Genomic DNA, 19,435 nt, shown 5'->3' on the forward strand with positions numbered 1-19,435 from the left:
CACTAGGCACCCAGTATAGGGGGTGAGTGGGTTAGGTTCATATAGTCACTGTGCACCCAGTATAGGGGTGAGCGGGCTAGGTTCATATACTCACTCTGCACCCAGTATAGGGGTGAGTGGGTTAGGGTGATATACTCACTGTGCACCCAGTATAGCGGCTGAGATAAGACGGTGAGGTTCATATACTCACTATGGGCACCCAGTATAGGGGCTGAGATAAGACGGTTAGGTTCATATACTCACTATGGGCACCCAGTATAGGGGCTGAGATAAGACGGTTAGGTTCATATACTCACTATGGGCACCCAGGATAGGGGTGAGTGGGTTAGGGTGATATACTCACTATGGGCACCCAGTATAGCGGCTGACATAAGACGGTTAGGTTCATATACTCACTATGGGCACCCAGTATAGCGGCTGAGATAAGACGGTTAGGTTCATATACTCACTATGGGCACCCAGTATAGGGGCTGAGATAAGACGGTTAGGTTCATATACTCACTATGGGCACCCAGTATAGGGGCTGAGATAAGACGGTTAGGTTCATATACTCACTATGGGCACCCAGTATAGGGGTGAGTGGGTTAGGGTGATATACTCACTATGGGCACCCAGGATAGCGGCTGAGATAAGACGGTTAGGTTCATAGACTCACTATGGGCACCCAGTATAGCGGCTGAGATAAGACGGTTAGGTTCATAGACTCACTATGGGCACCCAGTATAGCGGCTGAGATAAGACGGTTAGGTTCATATACTCACTATGGGCACCCAGTATAGCGGCTGAGATAAGACGGTCAGGTTCATATACTCACTATGGGCACCCAGTATAGCGGCTGAGATAAGACGGTTAGGTTCATATACTCACTGTGGGCACCCAGTATAGCGGCTGAGATAAGACGGTTAGGTTCATATACTAACTATGGGCACCCAGTATAGAGGCTGAGATAAGACGGTTAGGTTCATATACTCACTGTGCACCCAGTATAGTGGCTGAGATAAGACGGTTAGGTTCATATACTCACTGTGCACCCAGTATAGTGGCTGAGATAAGACGGTTAGGTTCATATACTCACTTGGGGCACCCAGTATAGTGGCTGAGACGGTTAGGTTCATATACTCACTATGGGCACCCAGTATAGCGGCTGAGATAAGACGGTTAGGTTCATATACTCACTGTGCACCCAGTATAGTGGCTGAGATAAGACGGTTAGGTTCATATACTCACTGTGGGGACCCAGTATAGCGGCTGAGGTAAGACGGTTAGGTTCATATACTCACTATGGGCACCCAGTATAGCGGCTGAGATAAGACGGTGAGGTTCATATTCTCACTATGGGCACCCAGGATAGGGGTGAGTGGGTTAGGTTCATATACTCACTATGGGCACCCAGTATAGCGGCTGAGATAAGACGGTGAGGTTCATATACTCACTATGGGCACCCAGGATAGGGGTGAGTGGGTTAGGTTCATATACTCACTATGGGCACCCAGTATAGCGGCTGAGATAAGACGGTGAGGTTCATATTCTCACTATGGGCACCCAGGATAGGGGTGAGTGGGTTAGGTTCATATTCTCACTATGGGCACCCAGTATAGCGGCTGAGATAAGACGGTTAGGTTCATATACTCACTATGGGCACCCAGGATAGCGGCTGAGATAAGACGGTGAGGTTCATATACTCACTATGGGCACCCAGGATAGGGGTGAGTGGGTTAGGTTCATATACTCACTATGGGCACCCAGTATAGCGGCTGAGATAAGACGGTTAGGTTCATATACTCACTATGGGCACCCAGGATAGGGGTGAGTGGGTTAGGTTCATATACTCACTATGGGCACCCAGTATAGCGGCTGAGATAAGACGGTGAGGTTCATATTCTCACTATGGGCACCCAGTATAGCGGCTGAGATAAGACGGTTAGGTTCATATACTCACTGTGGGCACCCAGTATAGCGGCTGAGATAAGACGGTCAGGTTCATATACTCACTGTGGGCACCCAGGATAGGGGGGCTGAGAGGAGTGGGCTTTGGGAAGGAAAACTTGACGATGTAATCTCGAGGTTTTTGCAGCAACTCTGTCGGCTTCTCCTCCTCAGCGAACATCGACTGCTTCGCCTTGTTCTTTGCCTGCTTCCGCGTCATGACTTCCTTTTGTTTCTCCTCCTACAATGTAACAGTGGGGTATGATGAATATAAACACAGGCAGTGGGGTGTATGATGAATATAAACAGAGGCAGGGGGTGTATGATGAATATAAACAGAGGCAGTGGGGTATGATGAATATAAACAGAGGCAGGGGGTGTGTGATGAATATAAACAGAGGCAGGTGGTTTATGATGAATATAAACAGAGGAAGTGGGGTATGATGAATATAAACAGAGGAAGTGGGGTATGATGAATATTAACATAGGCAGTGGGGTATGATGAATATAAACAGAGGAAGTGGGGTATGATGAATATAAACAAAGGCAGGGAGTGTATGATGAATATAAACAGAGGCAGTGTTGTATGATGAATATAAACAGGCAGTGGGGTGTATGATGAATATAAAAAGTCAGTGGGGTATGATGAATATAAACAGAGGCAGTGGGGTATGATGAATATAAATACAGGCAGGGGTTGTATGATGAATATAAACAGGCAGTGGGGTGTATGATGAATATAAACAGAGGCAGGGGGCGTATGGTGAATATAAACACAGGCAGTGGGGTATGATGAATATAAAAAGGCAGTGGGGTATGATGAATATAAATACAGGCAGGGGTTGTATGATGAATATAAACAGGCAGTGGGGTGTATGATGAATATAAACAGAGGCAGGGGGTGTATGATGAATATAAACAGAGGCAGTTGGTGTATAGTGAATATAAACACAGGCAGTGGAGAGTATGGTGATTATAAACACATTGGCCATGTATCAGTGACCAAGGTCATTCTGCCTTCTTCCCTGACTAGCTACACACTGCCTTCTTCCCTGACTAGCTACACAACGCCTTCTTCCCTGACTAGCTACACACCACCTTCTTCCCTGACTAGCTACACACCACCTTCTTCCCTGACTAGCTACACACCGCCTTCTTCCCTGACTAGCTATACAACGCCTTCTTCCCTGACTAGCTACATACCGCTTTCTTCCCTGACTAGCTACATACCGCCTTCTTCCCTGACTAGCTACACACCGCCTTCTTCCCTGACTAGCTACATACAGCATTCTTCCCTGACTAGCTACACACCACCTTCTTCCCTGACTAGCTACATACCGCCTTTTTCCCTGACTAGCTACACAACGCCTTCTTCCCTGACTAGCTACACAACGCCTTCTTCCCTGACTAGCTACATACCGCCTTTTTCCCTAAATAGCTTCATACCGCCTTCATTCCTGACAAGCTAAACACCACCTTCTTCCCTGACTAGCTACATACCGCCTTTTTCCCTGACTAGCTACACAACGCCTTCTTCCCTGACTAGCTACATACCGCCTTTTTCCCTAAATAGCTACATACCGCCTTCATTCCTGACAAGCTACATACAGCATTCTTCCCTGACTAGCTACATACCGCCTTCTTCCCTGACTAGCTACATACCGCCTTTTTCCCTGACTAGCTACACAACGCCTTCTTCCCTGACTAGCTACACAACGCCTTCTTCCCTGACTAGCTACATACCGCCTTTTTCCCTAAATATCTACATACCGCCTTCATTCCTGACAAGCTACACACCACCTTCTTCCCTGACTAGCTACATACCGCCTTTTTCCCTGACTAGCTACACAACGCCTTCTTCCCTGACTAGCTACATACCGCCTTTTTCCCTAAATAGCTACATACCGCCTTCATTCCTGACAAGCTACATACCACCTTCTTCCCTGACTAGCTACATACCGCCTTCTTCCCTGACTAGCTACACAACGCCTTCTTCCCTGACTAGCTACATACCGCCTTTTTCCCTAAATAGCTACATACCGCCTTCATTCCTGACAAGCTACACACCACCTTCTTCCCTGACTAGCTACATACCGCCTTTTTCCCTGACTAGCTACACAACGTCTTCTTCCCTGACTAGCTACATACCGCCTTTTTCCCTAAATAGCTACATACCGCCTTCATTCCTGACTAGCTACACACCACCTTCTTCCCTGACTAGCTACATACCGCCTTCTTCCCTGACTAGCTACACAACGCCTTCTTCCCTGACTAGCTACATACCGCCTTTTTCCCTAAATAGCTACATACCGCCTTCTTCCCTGACAAGCTACACACCACCTTCTTCCCTGACTAGCTACATACCGCCTTTTTCCCTAAATAGCTACATACCGCCTTCATTCCTGACAAGCTACACACCGCCTTCTTCCCTGACTAGCTACACACCACCTTCTTCCCTGACTAGCTACATACCGCCTTCTTCCCTGACTAGCTACACACCTCCTTCTTCCCTGACTAGCTACATACAGCCTTCTTCCCTGACTAGCTACATACCGCCTTCTTCCCTGACTAGCTACATACCACCTTCTTCCCTGACTAGCTACACACCACCTTCTTCCCTGACTAGCTACACGCCACCTTCTTCCCTGACTAGCTATATACCGCCTTCTTCCCTGACTAGCTACACACCACCTTCTTCCCTGACTAGCTATATACCGCCTTCTTCCCTGACTAGCTACACACCACCTTCTTCCCTGACTAGCTACATACCGCCTTCTTCCCTGACTAGCTACACACCTCCTTCTTCCCTGACTAGCTACATACAGCCTTCTTCCCTGACTAGCTACATACCGCCTTCTTCCCTGACTAGCTACATACCACCTTCTTCCCTGACTAGCTACACGCCACCTTCTTCCCTGACTAGCTACATACCGCCTTCTTCCCTGACTAGCTACATACCACCTTCTTCCCTGACTAGCTACACACCACCTTCTTCCCTGACTAGCTACACACCACCTTCTTCCCTGACTAGCTACACACCACCTTCTTCCCTGACTAGCTACATACCGCCTTCTTCCCTGACTAGCTACACAACGCCTTCTTCCCTGACTAGCTACACACCGCCTTCTTCCCTGACTAGCTACACACCGCCTTCTTCCCTGACTAGCCACATACCGCCTTCTTCCCTGACTAGCTACATACCGCCTTCTTCCCTGACTAGCTACATACCGCCTTCTTCCCTGACTAGCTACACACCACCTTCTTCCCTGACTAGCTACACACCGCCTTCTTCCCTGACTAGCTACATACAGCCTTCTTCCCTGACTAGCTACACACCGCCTTCTTCCCTGACTAGCTACACACCGCCTTCTTCCCTGACTAGCTACATACCGCCTTCTTCCCTGACTAGCTACACACTGCCTTCTTCCCTGACTAGCTACATACCGCCTTCTTCCCTGACTAGCTACATACCGCCTTCTTCCCTGACTAGCTACACACTGCCTTCTTCCCTGACTAGCTACACACTGCCTTCTTCCCTGACTAGCTACATACCGCCTTCTTCCCTGACTAGCTACACAACGCCTTCTTCCCTGACTGGCTACACACCGCCTTCTTCCTTGACTAGTTACATACCGCCTTCTTCTTGGACTGTCCCGAAGCCTTCAGGTCCTTAATCCTCTTCTCCTGCTTCTCGTAATCCTTAATCTGCTCTTTCCGCTTTTGCACAAACATCTTCTTAAAAGCATTGAAGTTGCCACGGTAATAGAAGAGTTTTTGCATGTCCAAGTGGATGATGTCAGTGCACACGTTGTCAAGGAAACTTTGGTCATGTGACACCACAAGCAGGGTCTTCTTCCAAGTCTGCAGGTAGCTGTGACAAGTGAGGGAGATGTTGAGACACTGATCAGTATGCCTTGTTTGTTTGTTTGTTGTTTAATGCTGTTCGATACGATGACATGCATCAACCAAGTCAGCGAGCATGACCACCCGATCCTGTTAGTCGCCTCTTATGACAAGCATAGTCACTTATTGCGGCAAGCAGGGGTTGCTGAAGACCTATTCTACCCTGGATCTTCACAGGTCCTAATTAGTATGAATGGTCACTAATGCTGTTCAATACGATGACATGCATCAACCAAGTCAGCGAGCATGACCACCCGATCCTGTTAGTCGCCTCTTATGACAAGCATAGTCACTTATTGCGGCAAGCAGGGGTTGCTGAAGACCTATTCTACCCTGGATCTTCACAGGTCCTGATTAGTATGAATGGTCACTAATGCTGTTCAATACGATGACATGCATCAACCAAGTCAGCGAGCATGACCACCCGATCCTGTTAGTCGCCTCTTATGACAAGCATAGTCACTTATTGCGGCAAGCAGGGGTTGCTGAAGACCTATTCTACCCTGGATCTTCACAGATCCTGATCAGTATGAATGGTGATTTAGTGAAATTTACCTCACCTTACATTACTAAACAGATGAGGTGAAAAGGAGTTTAACATATGATCGCATTCAAGATTATTCACTCATACTGTGACATGCATGCATGTGTGTGTGTGTGTGTAGTCTACTGAGATACCATACCACATTTAAACATGGATACCCCACTCCGACACAGTAAACAGACTCCTAGCCAAACAGCCTGGGTTTTATGACCTTAATGCAAAGGGTCAGACTGGGTAACAATGAAATACCATTTTTTAACGTCCTTTGGTATGGCCAGCTGGGAATCAAACCAATGACCTTCCACTCTCAGGGCAGACGCTCTATCTACTGGACCACGGAGGCAGTCACATAAGCAACAGCAGTCTGTTAAAGGATCTAGACCAGACCAACCAGTGAAGTACGGTTCGTTTACTATCGAATATCTATAGGTTGCTGACACCCAGCAGAACCATTCTGAGAGAATCTTAGTTGGAGTCAGGGACTCATCTGGATGAGGCTGAATATCATGGAATTGTATTTACAACTTTCATACTTGCTGCAGTATGTCCTCCAGGCACTAAGAACATTAGCATAGGGAGTGCTTATTAAAACCCTTCACAAGTTAAATTTGTTGTCAGATATCAGAAGGTGGAGATTCAACATGGTCGAAAGTCGATGAAACACACTTTTTCGATATTAGTTACAAGACATTTATATACCACTTTTGCGCTGCTGTTTAAAAAGGTGTCATATGCACAAGGAAAAAGGGACGGATATGAACATTTTCAGGCTTGGTACTGGGTGCCTGTAAAGACTGGTCAAGAAGTTGGTCATGAGGTGCTTCATGGAGAGGGACACTTAATACAGAAAATACGGTAGTTCAAAACCATTGATCTCAAGGTAACAACCACAGGGCTCGATTAAGCTATATAAAACTTGCACCAGTGCAACCTAATATTGAAAAATGCAACCTTATATTTTTAGTTATGGTGTCTTTAGTTGCCGTATAGTTGTCATATTAGGCTCACGCCTCGCCCAATATTTTCCTGCTAACCTAATATGACAACTATAGACACCATAACAAATTTATTATGCCGAAAAGTTTACACTATTTGGTATCTTTGTCGCACACGTCATGTCAAAATGAAAACTTGACACTTACAACGGTATAAACGACAGGACCAGTACATGTTTCCGATATACAACGCTTTAACGTAAACATAAATGTTATCAATCGAATATATAATGCACTAAATGAGAACGTTTAAAGTCTAATAGCTAAAATGGATCAAATTTTCATCAAAATGCCCGCATGGTAACAGAAATATGCGGGCCAGTGTAACTTGATAGTTGGCCGCTCTCCCCTAACAACGAGCTGCTGTCTATTCTTGTTTGTGACGTCATCCTATACTATGTTCTATGACGTTGCTATTTGTAACTCAGTGACCTCGGTTTTAAGCTTCTTTTCTCTATAACTTTTATCAATAAAGTCACGAACGTGGTTTTTTTAATAAATAATGTCTTTGCTCATCACAATTGATGACAAACAAACACAGAACAGTGTCGATAACGAATTTCTGTACCAGAATTTCCACGTGAAATATGTGAGGTGGGTGTTGGAAAATCCAAAATGGCTGTTACTGACAGTACATGGTCTCATATTAGGTCAGTAACAGCCATCTTGGATTTTTACTGACTGTATATGGGTTCATGTGGGGGTTAGTGGTTCTGCTCTCTGATTGGTCAATCTCACTTTGAGGCATAATAATAATATCTACATGCACTTAGCGAATGTCAAAGACTTCCAACTCACTTTGTCCATCACTCATCCACACAATTTTTTATTTTTGAACACATTCAGTACCTCTAAACTTTATCATGTTTATGTATCAACATGTACAACATCACTAATCCCTATGTTATTTGTAACGCTTTCGTTGGCTTGTTATCATCAAACTGTGGGTACTCCAAGATGATGTTTTCATAAATTACAGCAATGTGTCATTAACGTATGCAACACTGGCAGCAGCCGGTCTGTTTCAACTTGATAGGTTTATGGGACCAGGTGCAACCTGGCTTTGTCTGGGGCAACTAGGTTTTCATGTCAACATGCACAGGGTGCCTTAAATCGAGCCCATTGAAAATGTATGTTGTCAAAAGTTAAGTGAGTGAATGAGTATGGTTTTACGCCGCTTTTAGCAATATTCCAGCAATATCACGGCGGGGGACACCAGAAATGTGCATCACACTTTGTACCCATGTCGAGAATCGAACCTGGGTCTTAGGCGTGACGAGCTAACGCTTTAACCACTAGGCTACCCGACCGCCCCGGCAAAAGTTAAGGACCTGTAAACAAAGTCAGTACTGCCTTGGCACTGTGTCTAAAAACAGTTACAGCTGCTGAGACAGTATCCATATATTCACATAGTTGGCACAGACTAGAGAGAATCATCCGGCATCACTTACTTGTCCAGCCAGATGACAGCATTCAGGTCCAGATGGTTGGTGGGTTCGTCCAACATCAGCAACGTAGGCTCCAAGAACAATGCCCTGTATCAACACAAGTGATTTACTAGTCCAGTAAGACAACAGTACAGTCTACTCAACCATCAAGTCTCTTTAGTACTTTGAAAATGTAGCAAACTTTGTTGTGTAACGCCCCACTGAGCAATATTACAGCTATATGATGGCGGCCTGATGGATACAGGAGAACAATCCACCTTGCTGGGGTACAATGACACAAAGTCACAAAGTCTGCACACCTGACCCAGGGGTAGCAGAGGGGGTAGGGGGTGACTTGTGGTTGTGGGGGTGGATGCGGGTATGGGGGTGGATGTTTTAAGTCAGTTGTCTTTTTTTGGCTTAGTCAGTCAAAACACCACATGCAAAAATTAGACAGGTGTCTAGCTGAATAAAAATGTGAAATCATCTCCATGCAAATGCAGACAGTCTGTAGGGAAACATGATGACAGCTGGTTCTGCTTTGGTTTCATTACTGCCACTTGTGTTTGCTTGTTTGTTTGTTTGTTTGTTTGTTTGTTTGTTTGTTGTTTAACGCTGAATCAGCAATATTCCAGCTGTATGACAGCGGTCTGTGTTTGTTTGTTTGTTGTTTAACGCTGCACTCAGCAATATTCCAGCTATATGACAGTGGTCTGTAACTAATCTGTCTGGACCAGACAATCCAGTGATTGACATCATGACCATCGATTCACACAACTGGGATATGATGACATGCATCAACCAAGTCAGCGAGCCTGACCAGTACACCCTATCAGGACACTTCTATGAAAGCAGCCTCTCACCAAGCTGGCTGACAAGGGGACACCGGTAGCCCAGTCGTCTAAGGCACCTCGATTCGCTGTGCAAAGTTGCGTCCCTTGGACACGCCAGAAACCTTTAATTGTGGGTACGAATCCCGGTTTGACCCGATTATATTTCTAGGTTTGTCAGCACCATACCCGTGCTCGTGGGTTTCAACGAAGTGGTAAACGTCTGAGACCTGCATCTCTTGGGGCTTTCCTCCCACATGAAGCTGACACGCCGCAATATAACTGGAATACTGTTAAAAGCGGCGTTAAACCAAACTCACTCACTCACTTGCTGACAACTAGAACAAAAACAGAGAGTTAGTGATTATTGTGTAACTCCAATTTTGCAGCTATTCACAGTGAAGAACAAAAGAAGAACCGAGGTGAATTAGGAAAGCCACATTTTGTCCTTTCTACACCCCCTGCACCTCTGTGAGCCTGTACCTACCTGGCAAGTGACACTCTCATCCTCCAGCCTCCAGACAAGTCTTTGGTGGACCTGTCCATCATATTCTTTGTGAAGCCGAGACCAGCCAGGATCCTACGTGCCTTCGACTCTGCAGCATCTGCGCCAATAGCACGCAGCTCCTCGTACACCTGGACAGAAGAAACAAGGCGGGGAGTTCATTATAACGTGATTTACAGATTCAACAGCCAATCACTGAAGTGGGGGTATCAAAATAAGATTGTTTTCTTTCTTAAGCATAGTAAGATGAGAGGGAGGTAACTCCTTAACACACAGCATAATGTTGAACAAGGCCAAGTTGGTAAGGATAAACAACTTCTTTATTACAATTTAGGTGAGGTTTTGGTGTAGATACTAACACCTTTATCAAACAAGTGGTAAAAGTTGCTTTAATTGTAACAGCTGAGTGAGTGAGTTTTAGTTTACGTCGCTTTCAGCTATATTCCAGCAATATCACGATGGGGGACACCAGAAATGGGCTTCACATATTGTACCCATGTCGGGAATTGAACCCGGGTCTTCTGCGTGACGAGCAAACGCTTTAACCACCAGGCTACCCGACCGCCCCTAATTAAAATAAAGGAGTTGTTTATGCATAGGAACTTGTCCATGTCCTTGTTCATCACACCTGGCCTCTGAGCAAGTCTAGATAAAACCCTGACTAACTACTTTAACTGTATCAGAAAGCTGTTATAAGTTAAACTTTAGCTAGATGTGTTTTCCTGAGTTTAAAGACAATTGAAGGAAATCCTACAAGATCTTCCCAGTTGTATTTGAGAGTACACGTAAAAAGTACAGGGGATATCATTGCTTGTTTCACTCTTGATAGAAGAGTGTGGTTGGCACACAGCTATTTTTAGCGCTGTGTCATTCGAACCTGACAAAAAACAAAGGTATTCATCACAATCATAGCAATAGCATGAATATATAACACACTGGACAATCGAGGAACCCCTGTGAATGAGTTGGGTAGAACCCCACTTTGAACAACACTTTGAACAAGCACAGTGTTTCAGCTTAATGGGTGATACAGTTCAACTTGACACAGGCCCACAGACCCACGAACAGTAACAATGTAAAAAATCAGGGAGAACCAGGATTCAATCCAATAATTAGCTGATCCTGACAAAACAAAGGGATGCAACTCTACACACCAAACTGGCAAACTCAAGACAAACAACGGTGATATCATTGTCACAAGTTAGTATGGTATTATGCCACTTTTAGCAATATTTAAGAAATATTGCAGCAGGGGACACAAGAAATGGTCTTGACTCATTGTACCCAAGTGGGGAATCGAACAAGGTCTTTGGCGTGACGAGCAAAAGCTTAAACCACGAGGCTACCCCGCAGCCCGAAATCCCCTCCAGCCGAATGTTGACCAACCTGCTTGAGCCTCTCACTGTTGTTGGTGTTGCCAGCCTCAGACTCGTGCATTAGCTTCTTCTCTTCCTCCATGAGAGCAACACGCTTCTTGTCGGCCTTCAGCACCACGTCGATGGCCTTGTCCACACTCGCCTGCACCTCTACACACACAAATCAGCCACAAGTTGGACAAGGTTTGTTTTGTTTGATGAAAGTCTTAATAAGCATTTAGAAGTAGGATGTTAACATGACAAGGAGTATTATAAATAACAACTTCTTCATTATAGTAATACATATACAACGTTTCAGGGATGCTTCTTGACCCTTCATCAGGTGGAACGTGTAAAAACTGGCCCTGATTCGTGGATTCAACTGATGAAGATTCAAGGAGTCACCCTGAATCAAGGATCCATGTGATGAAGATTCAAGGAGTCGGCCCAGATCAAGGATTCAACTGATGAAGATTCAAGGAGTCACCCTGAATCAAGGATCCATGTGATGAAGATTCAAGGAGTCGCCCCAGGTAAAGGATTCAACTGATGAAGATTCAAGGAGTCACCCTGAATCAAGGATCCATGTGATGAAGATTAAAGGAATCACTCCAGATCAAGGATTCAACTGATGAAGATTCAAGGAGTCACCCTGAATCAAGGATCCATGTGATGAAGATTCAAGGAGTCGCCCCAGATCAAGGATTCAACTGATGAAGATTCAAGGAGCCACCCTGAATCAAGGATTCAACTGATGAAGATTCAAGAAGTCGCCCCGAATCAAGGATTCAACTGATGAAGATTCAAGGAGTCGCCCTGAATCAACGATTCAACAGATTAAGATTCAAGGAGTCACCTTGAATCAAGGATCCATGTGATGAAGGGGCAAAAAGTAGCTGTGAAACATTGATATGTATCATAAAAAAGTTGTTATCCATATTATTCAAATCACAATTATTTGTTTGTTGTTTCTGCTGCACTCAGCCATATTCCAGCCACATGAGGTGAGTGAGTTGGGTTTAATGCAGCTTTTGACAGTGTTCCAGTTATATCATGGCGTGTTGGCTTAATGTGGGAGGAAAGCCCAAAGTGACAAGCACGGGTATAGTGCTAACAAACCTAGAAACATAAATGGGGCGAACCAGGATTAGAACCCACAATCATAGGTTTCTGGCGTGCCCAAGGGACAGAACTCTGCACAGCGAATCACGGCGCCTTAGACGACTGGGCCACCCATGCCCCCTCCAGCCGCATGTTAGTCACCGAGCTGACGACTTGACCCATTAGGTTGTTTTGTACAACAATCATAGGTTGCTGGGACAATTTTTACTCGGAATCCCCACAATTTATAGATGATTACGGGTGGGTACTTACCTTGTTCACAGTACAGCACATCTATGTTGGGGGGAATATTCAGGGATCTGCTCTGGATGTGTTTCAGCAGCGTGGTCTTGCCATGCCTGAGTGAAGATCACATCAAGTCATTAGGAATAGCGAGAGAGTGAGTGTGGTTTTACGCCGCTTTTAGCAATATTCCAGCAATATCACGGCGGGGGACACCAGAAATGGGCTTCACACATTGTACCCATGTCGGGAATCGAACCGGGGTCTTCGGCGTGACGAGCGAACGCTTTAACCACTAGGCTACCCGACCGCCCCTCATTAGGAATACAAGATGAAACAGTTCGTGTGTAAATGAGTTCAGTTGAAAGCAGCTTTCAACGGTAGTTCACATCATGTCATCTTCATGTGGGAGGAAAGCCTAAATTAATGCAGGCTTTAGATGCTTACCACTGTGGTTTGTTGTTTAACGACGCACTCAGCAATATTTCCAGCTATAATCGAGTCTGGACCAGACAATCCAGTGATTGATATCATGAGCATCGATCCACGCAATTGGGATCAATGACATGCATCAACCAAGTCAGCGAGCCTGATCACCCGATCCCGTTAGTCGCCTTTTACGACAAGCATAGTCGCCTTTTACTGCAAGCATGGGTTTCCGAAGACCTATTCTACCCCGGAATCTTCACGGGGCTCTTACCATTGTGGCGAAACCCACAAGCAAGTGTTTGGTGCTGACACACAGAGAACCATCATGATAATCAGGATGAGTCAACAATTCATGCTTTGTTTATTTGTTGTTTACAGTGTCCCCGCTGGCTTTTGAAACTGCCAGTACTGGTGGACTGGCAACTCTAAAAATTACCATCCCTCTAATTTTTGTCAGTCCCAACTTTCAACATGTTCAACAAATAAAAAAACATATGAAAATTACCTGGTTTTAATTCCCTCAACATCATATTCAATGCAATGAAGTCATCTCTGAAGTAACTTAGTTAGATTTACTTGTCATTCACACAAAGTTCAGTCACAATTCGCTCTTCTTTTTTAATATTTCGAGACTAAGTCACTACAAATATATACTTAACTGTTATTTCCTTGCACTAGAAATAGACAAGGGGAACCCAAGACAAGCTGACTTCGTTTGAAAAATATACTTATATGAATATCGCCGATGTTTTTTAACAAAGATTTGTAAGGTACTTTATTTGCCAGTCCACAGGGACTTGCAGTCACATGAACTACCGGTCCAAGCCTAATTTTACCGGTAAAAAACTGGTAATTACCAGTAAACAGGAACACTGTGTTTAGAATGCACTCAGGACTAATACTGCTAAATAATTGAGTATGGACGAGACAATGCAGTGATTGATATCATGAGCAACGTTCCTCTGTCATGTTATACTGACACAGAGCTCCAGATAAGCTTTTGGTGTTGTGGGTATTTTACCCATGCATTTTAAAATCATTGGGTATCAGTAATTGTATCTGGGTATTCAAATTTCTGTTACCCACTAGTTTTTACACATGTGGGTATTTAAGTTAAATATTAAAAACACTATTCATCTAGTCCCTGCAAACTGGTGTCGTGTGGGTTCGAGAGCTTTATAGGACTCAAAACTACCATGATACTTCCACAAGAAAGTGTGATGGCAAATGATTATGATGTAACAGTCATCGTGGAGTTTGGCAAGGTTGACGAAATGTCCGTTTATAATTTCAAAATAAGTTGCTGATTTGCTAATCGAATACGCAGGGTTACTTCACAATATTTTGATGATACGCACAAGTTTTATTTTTGTAGCGTATCTGAAATGTTCGTTGCGTATTTGATACGCTTGGATTTTATTTTACTGCGTATTTCTGCATTTCTGATGCGCATTTTACGCAGATACGCAGCTTTTCTGGACCTCTGCTGATACACCATCAACAATCAACCAAGTCAGAGAGCTTGACCACCCAATTCATTAAGTCCCCTCTTAGGACCAGCATAGGTTGCTAGGGACCAATTCTAAGCCGGAATACCCACAAGTTAGTTTTCAAGTAGCTAAAGGATGCAACTCTCTTACACATTGCAGCACCTTAGAACACTTGTCCAGGTGAGACAAATCCATACTTTAATAATAATCACAATAATAGTTCACCACTTCTTCACAATATATTTAATGTGTTCAGGTCATAACTTGTGTTCAGAGCTGCTAGTTTCTACAAAGTGATATACACATGAGTTATTTAAGTTTGATCGTCTTCAATCACATTAAACATTGCTTCACAAGAATCACAGCTTCCTTGTTTCTAGAAAATATATTTGGGTATTGATTGAGGCCAAACTTTCTAATTTTGCTAAAAAGTTTGGAAAATAACTTCCTTGATGTCTTTTCTATGGTAATGCTTTGATAAAAGTGCCCTTTATAACGTAAATGACCAATTTTCATGAGAAAAGTTTTGCGTTTGAGGTATTATTAAATAATTATAATTAAATATAATCACAGCTAATTAGTCCTGTAAGATATGAGTGAGTGAGTTGGGTTTAATGATTTTGACGTTTTGAACAGTATTTCAGTTGCATCACGGCATGGCAGCTTGATGTGGGAGGAGAGACCTAAGTGATGCAGGAGTTAGCCATTTACCACTTCAGTGAAACCCAATAGTACGGACATGGTGCTGATACACCAAGAGTGAGTGAGTGAGTTGTGTTTAACGCCGCTTTTAACAGTATTCCAGTTATATCACGGTATGTCAGCTTCATGTGGGAGGAAAGCCCCAAGTGATGCAGGTCTCAGACGTTTACCACTTCGGTGAAACCCACGAGCACGGGTATGGTGCTGACAAACCTAGAAACATAATCGGGGCGAACCGGGATTCGAACCCACAATCATAGGTTTCTGGTGTGTCCAAGGAACGCAATTCTGCACAGCCTTAGACGACTGGGCCACCCGTGCCCCCGATAAACCAAGAAACAATCAGGGTGAATGTGGGATTTGAACCACGGTCATAGGTTTTGGGCCCACCTAAGGGACACAACTCTGCCAAGCACTTGTGGTACCTGTAAGAAAGGAAGACAAGCAAGTACGCACCCATTAGGCCCCACTAGACCATATCGTCTCTGGTTCGTGATCTGCAGCGTAGCCCCAACAAACAGATCCTTCCCTCTGGCCGATATGGAGAAGTTCTCCACCTGATGGCAAGACACAATGTTCGGTATAACCGTAGTTTATTGTAGTTTGGACAGACAATCTGGTGATCAATATTATGATCTGTTTGTTTGTTGTTTACACCACACTCATGTATTCCAGCTACATCACGGCGGTCTGTAAGTAATTGAGTCTGGACTACATAATCCAGTGATTGACATCATGAGCATCGATCCATGCAATTGGGACACGATGGATGACATGCATCAACCTTACCGTTAGTCGCCTCTTACGACAAGCATAGTCACCTATTACAGCAAGCATGGGTTGCTGAAGACCTATTCTACCCCGGATCTTCACTGGTCTTGATATTATGAGCAACAATCTACGCCATTGGGGTACGATGACATGCAATCAACCAAGTCACCGGGCCTGGCCACCCAATCCACTTGGTTACCTCTTACGACCTACAAAGGTTGCTGGGAACCTATTCTAACCCGGAATCCCCACAGGGTCTCAAATCAATGAACTTCAACAGTGTCATGGCCGCTAAACACTGTGGTACTAATATAGGCATGTGTATTTCACTGCTGGAGGCGTATGTACCTTGATGTCTTGTTGGTTCTCCAGCACCGCGGCCTTTGAGGACTTCTCAGCCTGGGACACGGAGAACTGTCCCTGGTCGCCCATCATCTCCAGCTGCTGCTTGTACTCCGCCTACAACATAGCGGTCAGAGAGTTGGACTTTTCAATAGGGCTGGGTATCGACATAGATTATAGAGATCGATAATCGCTAACTAAATATCAATCAATTACTTCAATAACTTCGAGATATATGCAAAAGAAATCAACATATTTTATGCCACTGGTGAGCAGTGACACATTTATATATGGATCATTTTGTGGGCATTCGAGATATTAAAAAAACTCAGTTGCTTCCCGTCTTCAACACTTGACATTTTTGACAATAACAAGTCTGTTTCAGTAAATCTAAAATTTATTTCATCACAATACTTTTTGTTAGTTATTATCGATGACACTGATTCCAATTGTTGATCTTGTTAGCCAGCCCTACTTTTGAATATGATCACGACAGGGACACCATAACTGGGCTTCACACATTGTATCCACATGGAGAATCAAACCTGGTTCCCTAGTGTGATGAGTAAACACTTTTACTACTGGTCTACCTCTACTGCCCCAACAACACAGGGTGAATGAACTGGGTGTTACAATGTGATCACGAAGGGGATACAATAAATGGGCTTCACACATTGTATCCACATGAGGAATCGAACCCAGGCCTTAGGTGTGATGAGTAAACACTTAAACCTATGGGCTACCCTACCCATGGGGAACTGAGGTGACAATAACTGCCATACTTTAACATACGGTACTTGTTGCAATAAGCGCTCTGCTCCTATTAGAGCCTCATGACCAACTTCTAGACCAATCTGTTAGAAATCTTTACAACCAAAAAGGTACGACTGTCCACATTTTCTTGGGTATAGGAAATATTATTTATATAAAACAGCAGCTCAAAACGGCAAAAAGGGTATGTAATTGCAAAATGATTATTATTGAAGATGTTTTAGTTTCACCGGTGTTTGAACAAAATTGTTCAAAATGACTCGATGACTAAAACCAACTTGTAGTGTATGGCTTTTATAAGCACCCCCTTTGTCAATTTTCTGGGTGCCCAGGGTGCTTACTAGTGTGAATACGGTATAGACATTCCTACCCACAGAAAACCAATGTTTGACTGACTGAATTGCAATTCCTCACTCAGGATGATTGTTTCATGAAATGATAATGATCAGGAAATTATAGGGAAAAAAACATTGGACCCTAGATTTCAAAACAATTTACTTCCTGACCCTATTTTCCAAGTACCCGGCCAATCACTACTTATGTAATGGGATATGATATCGAATTGTGAAATATGACTAACAAAATATGTCTAATGTCTTTGGTGGTCGAGACCAGCTCTGAGGAAATGTCAGTGCGTATTATACAAGAGAAATATTTTTTTCCATAATTTAATTGCCCATAATTAGGGGTGCGTTTTATATACTATGAATACAAGTGCCTATTATATACAAGTGTGTATTATATACAACTGTGTATTATATAACTGTGCATATCATTCAAGTAAGTATTATATACACATGATACAAGTGCGTATTATACACAGATAAATATGGTAACTATGTTAACGATAACATGACAAGACAATGTTAAGTTTTGGTGTGTCTTATTACATCCTATCTATCTAGATTATTGACATGTATCAATACAGACATGCATGGAATATCATGGCTTTCTTCATAATCAAACAAAAAGCAATATGACAAATACCTGTTTCTTTAACTTCTTTAATTCCTTCTTGCTAAGCTTGGGTTTTATTTCTTCCGTTTCTTCTGTTTGAAAACAAGAAATGTTATCATAAACATAAGACTCTATGAACATGTGTCAAATGAAATCAAATCCAAAATGGCATGAAGTACTCAGGGAATTATCTAGGATTCCAGATTGACCAACAAATCAATAAAATACGTACTTGTTCAAATTTGGGATATTGAAAAGTCCTTACCGTATTCGACGTAATAAGCGCCCAGGGCGCTCTCAAAATAAGAAATAGGGGGCTATTATTAGAATATTATTTTGGTGAAAAAAAAACAGAGTTGAAAGATAAATTTCGTTGTTTATGCTGTCAGCCTGAAATGTTTATGTACGACAGATATATTTTTCAAAATTAAATGCCAATAATTAAGGGTGCATAAGTGCGTATTATACGCGAATAAATAAGTTTTGTGTACATTGATCAATCGGAAGGGGTGCTAATTGGGATTGTTCACTAGCCAATATCTTAGCAAATGTCGCCGTGGGCGCTTATTAGAGCGGGGCGCTTATTACGTCGAATACGGTATTTTCTTAAACACGTTAAATCCAAGACTGAAGCCCCTACTTGTTTATTAGTCCTGTTATCATGAAAATGAAATCACCTTGCAAAGCAATAACATTATTTATTACTCTAATAACATGATTTGGCAAATTCATTATTCCAATTATCAGAGTTTTACTGACAATTGCTTCATACTTTGAGCAGGGACGCATTCCACAAAGCGATCTTTGCGCTACAACTGTCGTAAGTCAGTGTTAAAGAATGGGAGTTACAATCGACTTGGCGCTAAGATTGCTTTGTGGAAAGGGGGGCCCTGGTCTAGATAAATCCCTGCTTTTGATACATATTTCATATATCATTAAACCTTCCAGAAAGTTGTTACATTGTATTTTCTTTCTAATTCCACAGGCACATTTACCATTCTAACTTTGATTATTTCTTCCTGTTGACCACACAATTGCCAGTTTCTAACACCTTCCCAAGGCAAGGGAGTTAACTGACTAAAGTACTCATGGAAATGAAAAAAAACTGTTTTGCTGGATTTAATAATCGACACAAAGCATTACG

At 43.3% G+C, this 19,435-nt stretch overlaps 1 protein-coding gene and 1 long non-coding RNA gene across 3 annotated transcripts in view; one reads left to right on the forward strand and one right to left on the reverse strand.

Moving 5' to 3' along the window:
* The window catches only part of LOC124114967 (ATP-binding cassette sub-family F member 1-like), a 33,583-nt gene that overhangs the window by 11,389 nt on the left and 2,759 nt on the right, over positions 1-19,435 (reverse strand). The window contains exons 3-11 of the mRNA XM_048389194.1: positions 18,322-18,383; positions 16,570-16,680; positions 15,907-16,007; positions 12,860-12,945; positions 11,517-11,656; positions 10,113-10,261; positions 8,820-8,903; positions 5,560-5,797; positions 1,993-2,167 (exon numbers count right to left, since the gene is read on the reverse strand). Coding sequence (XP_048245151.1) covers positions 1,993-2,167; positions 5,560-5,797; positions 8,820-8,903; positions 10,113-10,261; positions 11,517-11,656; positions 12,860-12,945; positions 15,907-16,007; positions 16,570-16,680; positions 18,322-18,383 — 1,146 coding nt within the window. The remainder of the gene's footprint in view (positions 1-1,992; positions 2,168-5,559; positions 5,798-8,819; positions 8,904-10,112; positions 10,262-11,516; positions 11,657-12,859; positions 12,946-15,906; positions 16,008-16,569; positions 16,681-18,321; positions 18,384-19,435) is intronic.
* On the forward strand, positions 1,138-1,986 carry LOC125376859. Of its 2 annotated transcripts, none has more exons than XR_007219354.1 (3): positions 1,138-1,162; positions 1,367-1,772; positions 1,820-1,986. It is a non-coding gene; the product is annotated as an uncharacterized LOC125376859 (long non-coding RNA). The 2 variants fall into 2 exon arrangements; XR_007219355.1 differs by lacking the exon at positions 1,138-1,162 and having other exon boundaries at positions 1,594-1,619; positions 1,720-1,772.

This window comes from Haliotis rufescens, unplaced genomic scaffold (genome assembly GCF_023055435.1).
Source record: "Haliotis rufescens isolate VD_foot unplaced genomic scaffold, xgHalRufe1.0.p SCAF_8, whole genome shotgun sequence".
In the NCBI taxonomy this organism is placed as follows: Eukaryota; Metazoa; Mollusca; class Gastropoda; order Lepetellida; family Haliotidae; genus Haliotis; species Haliotis rufescens.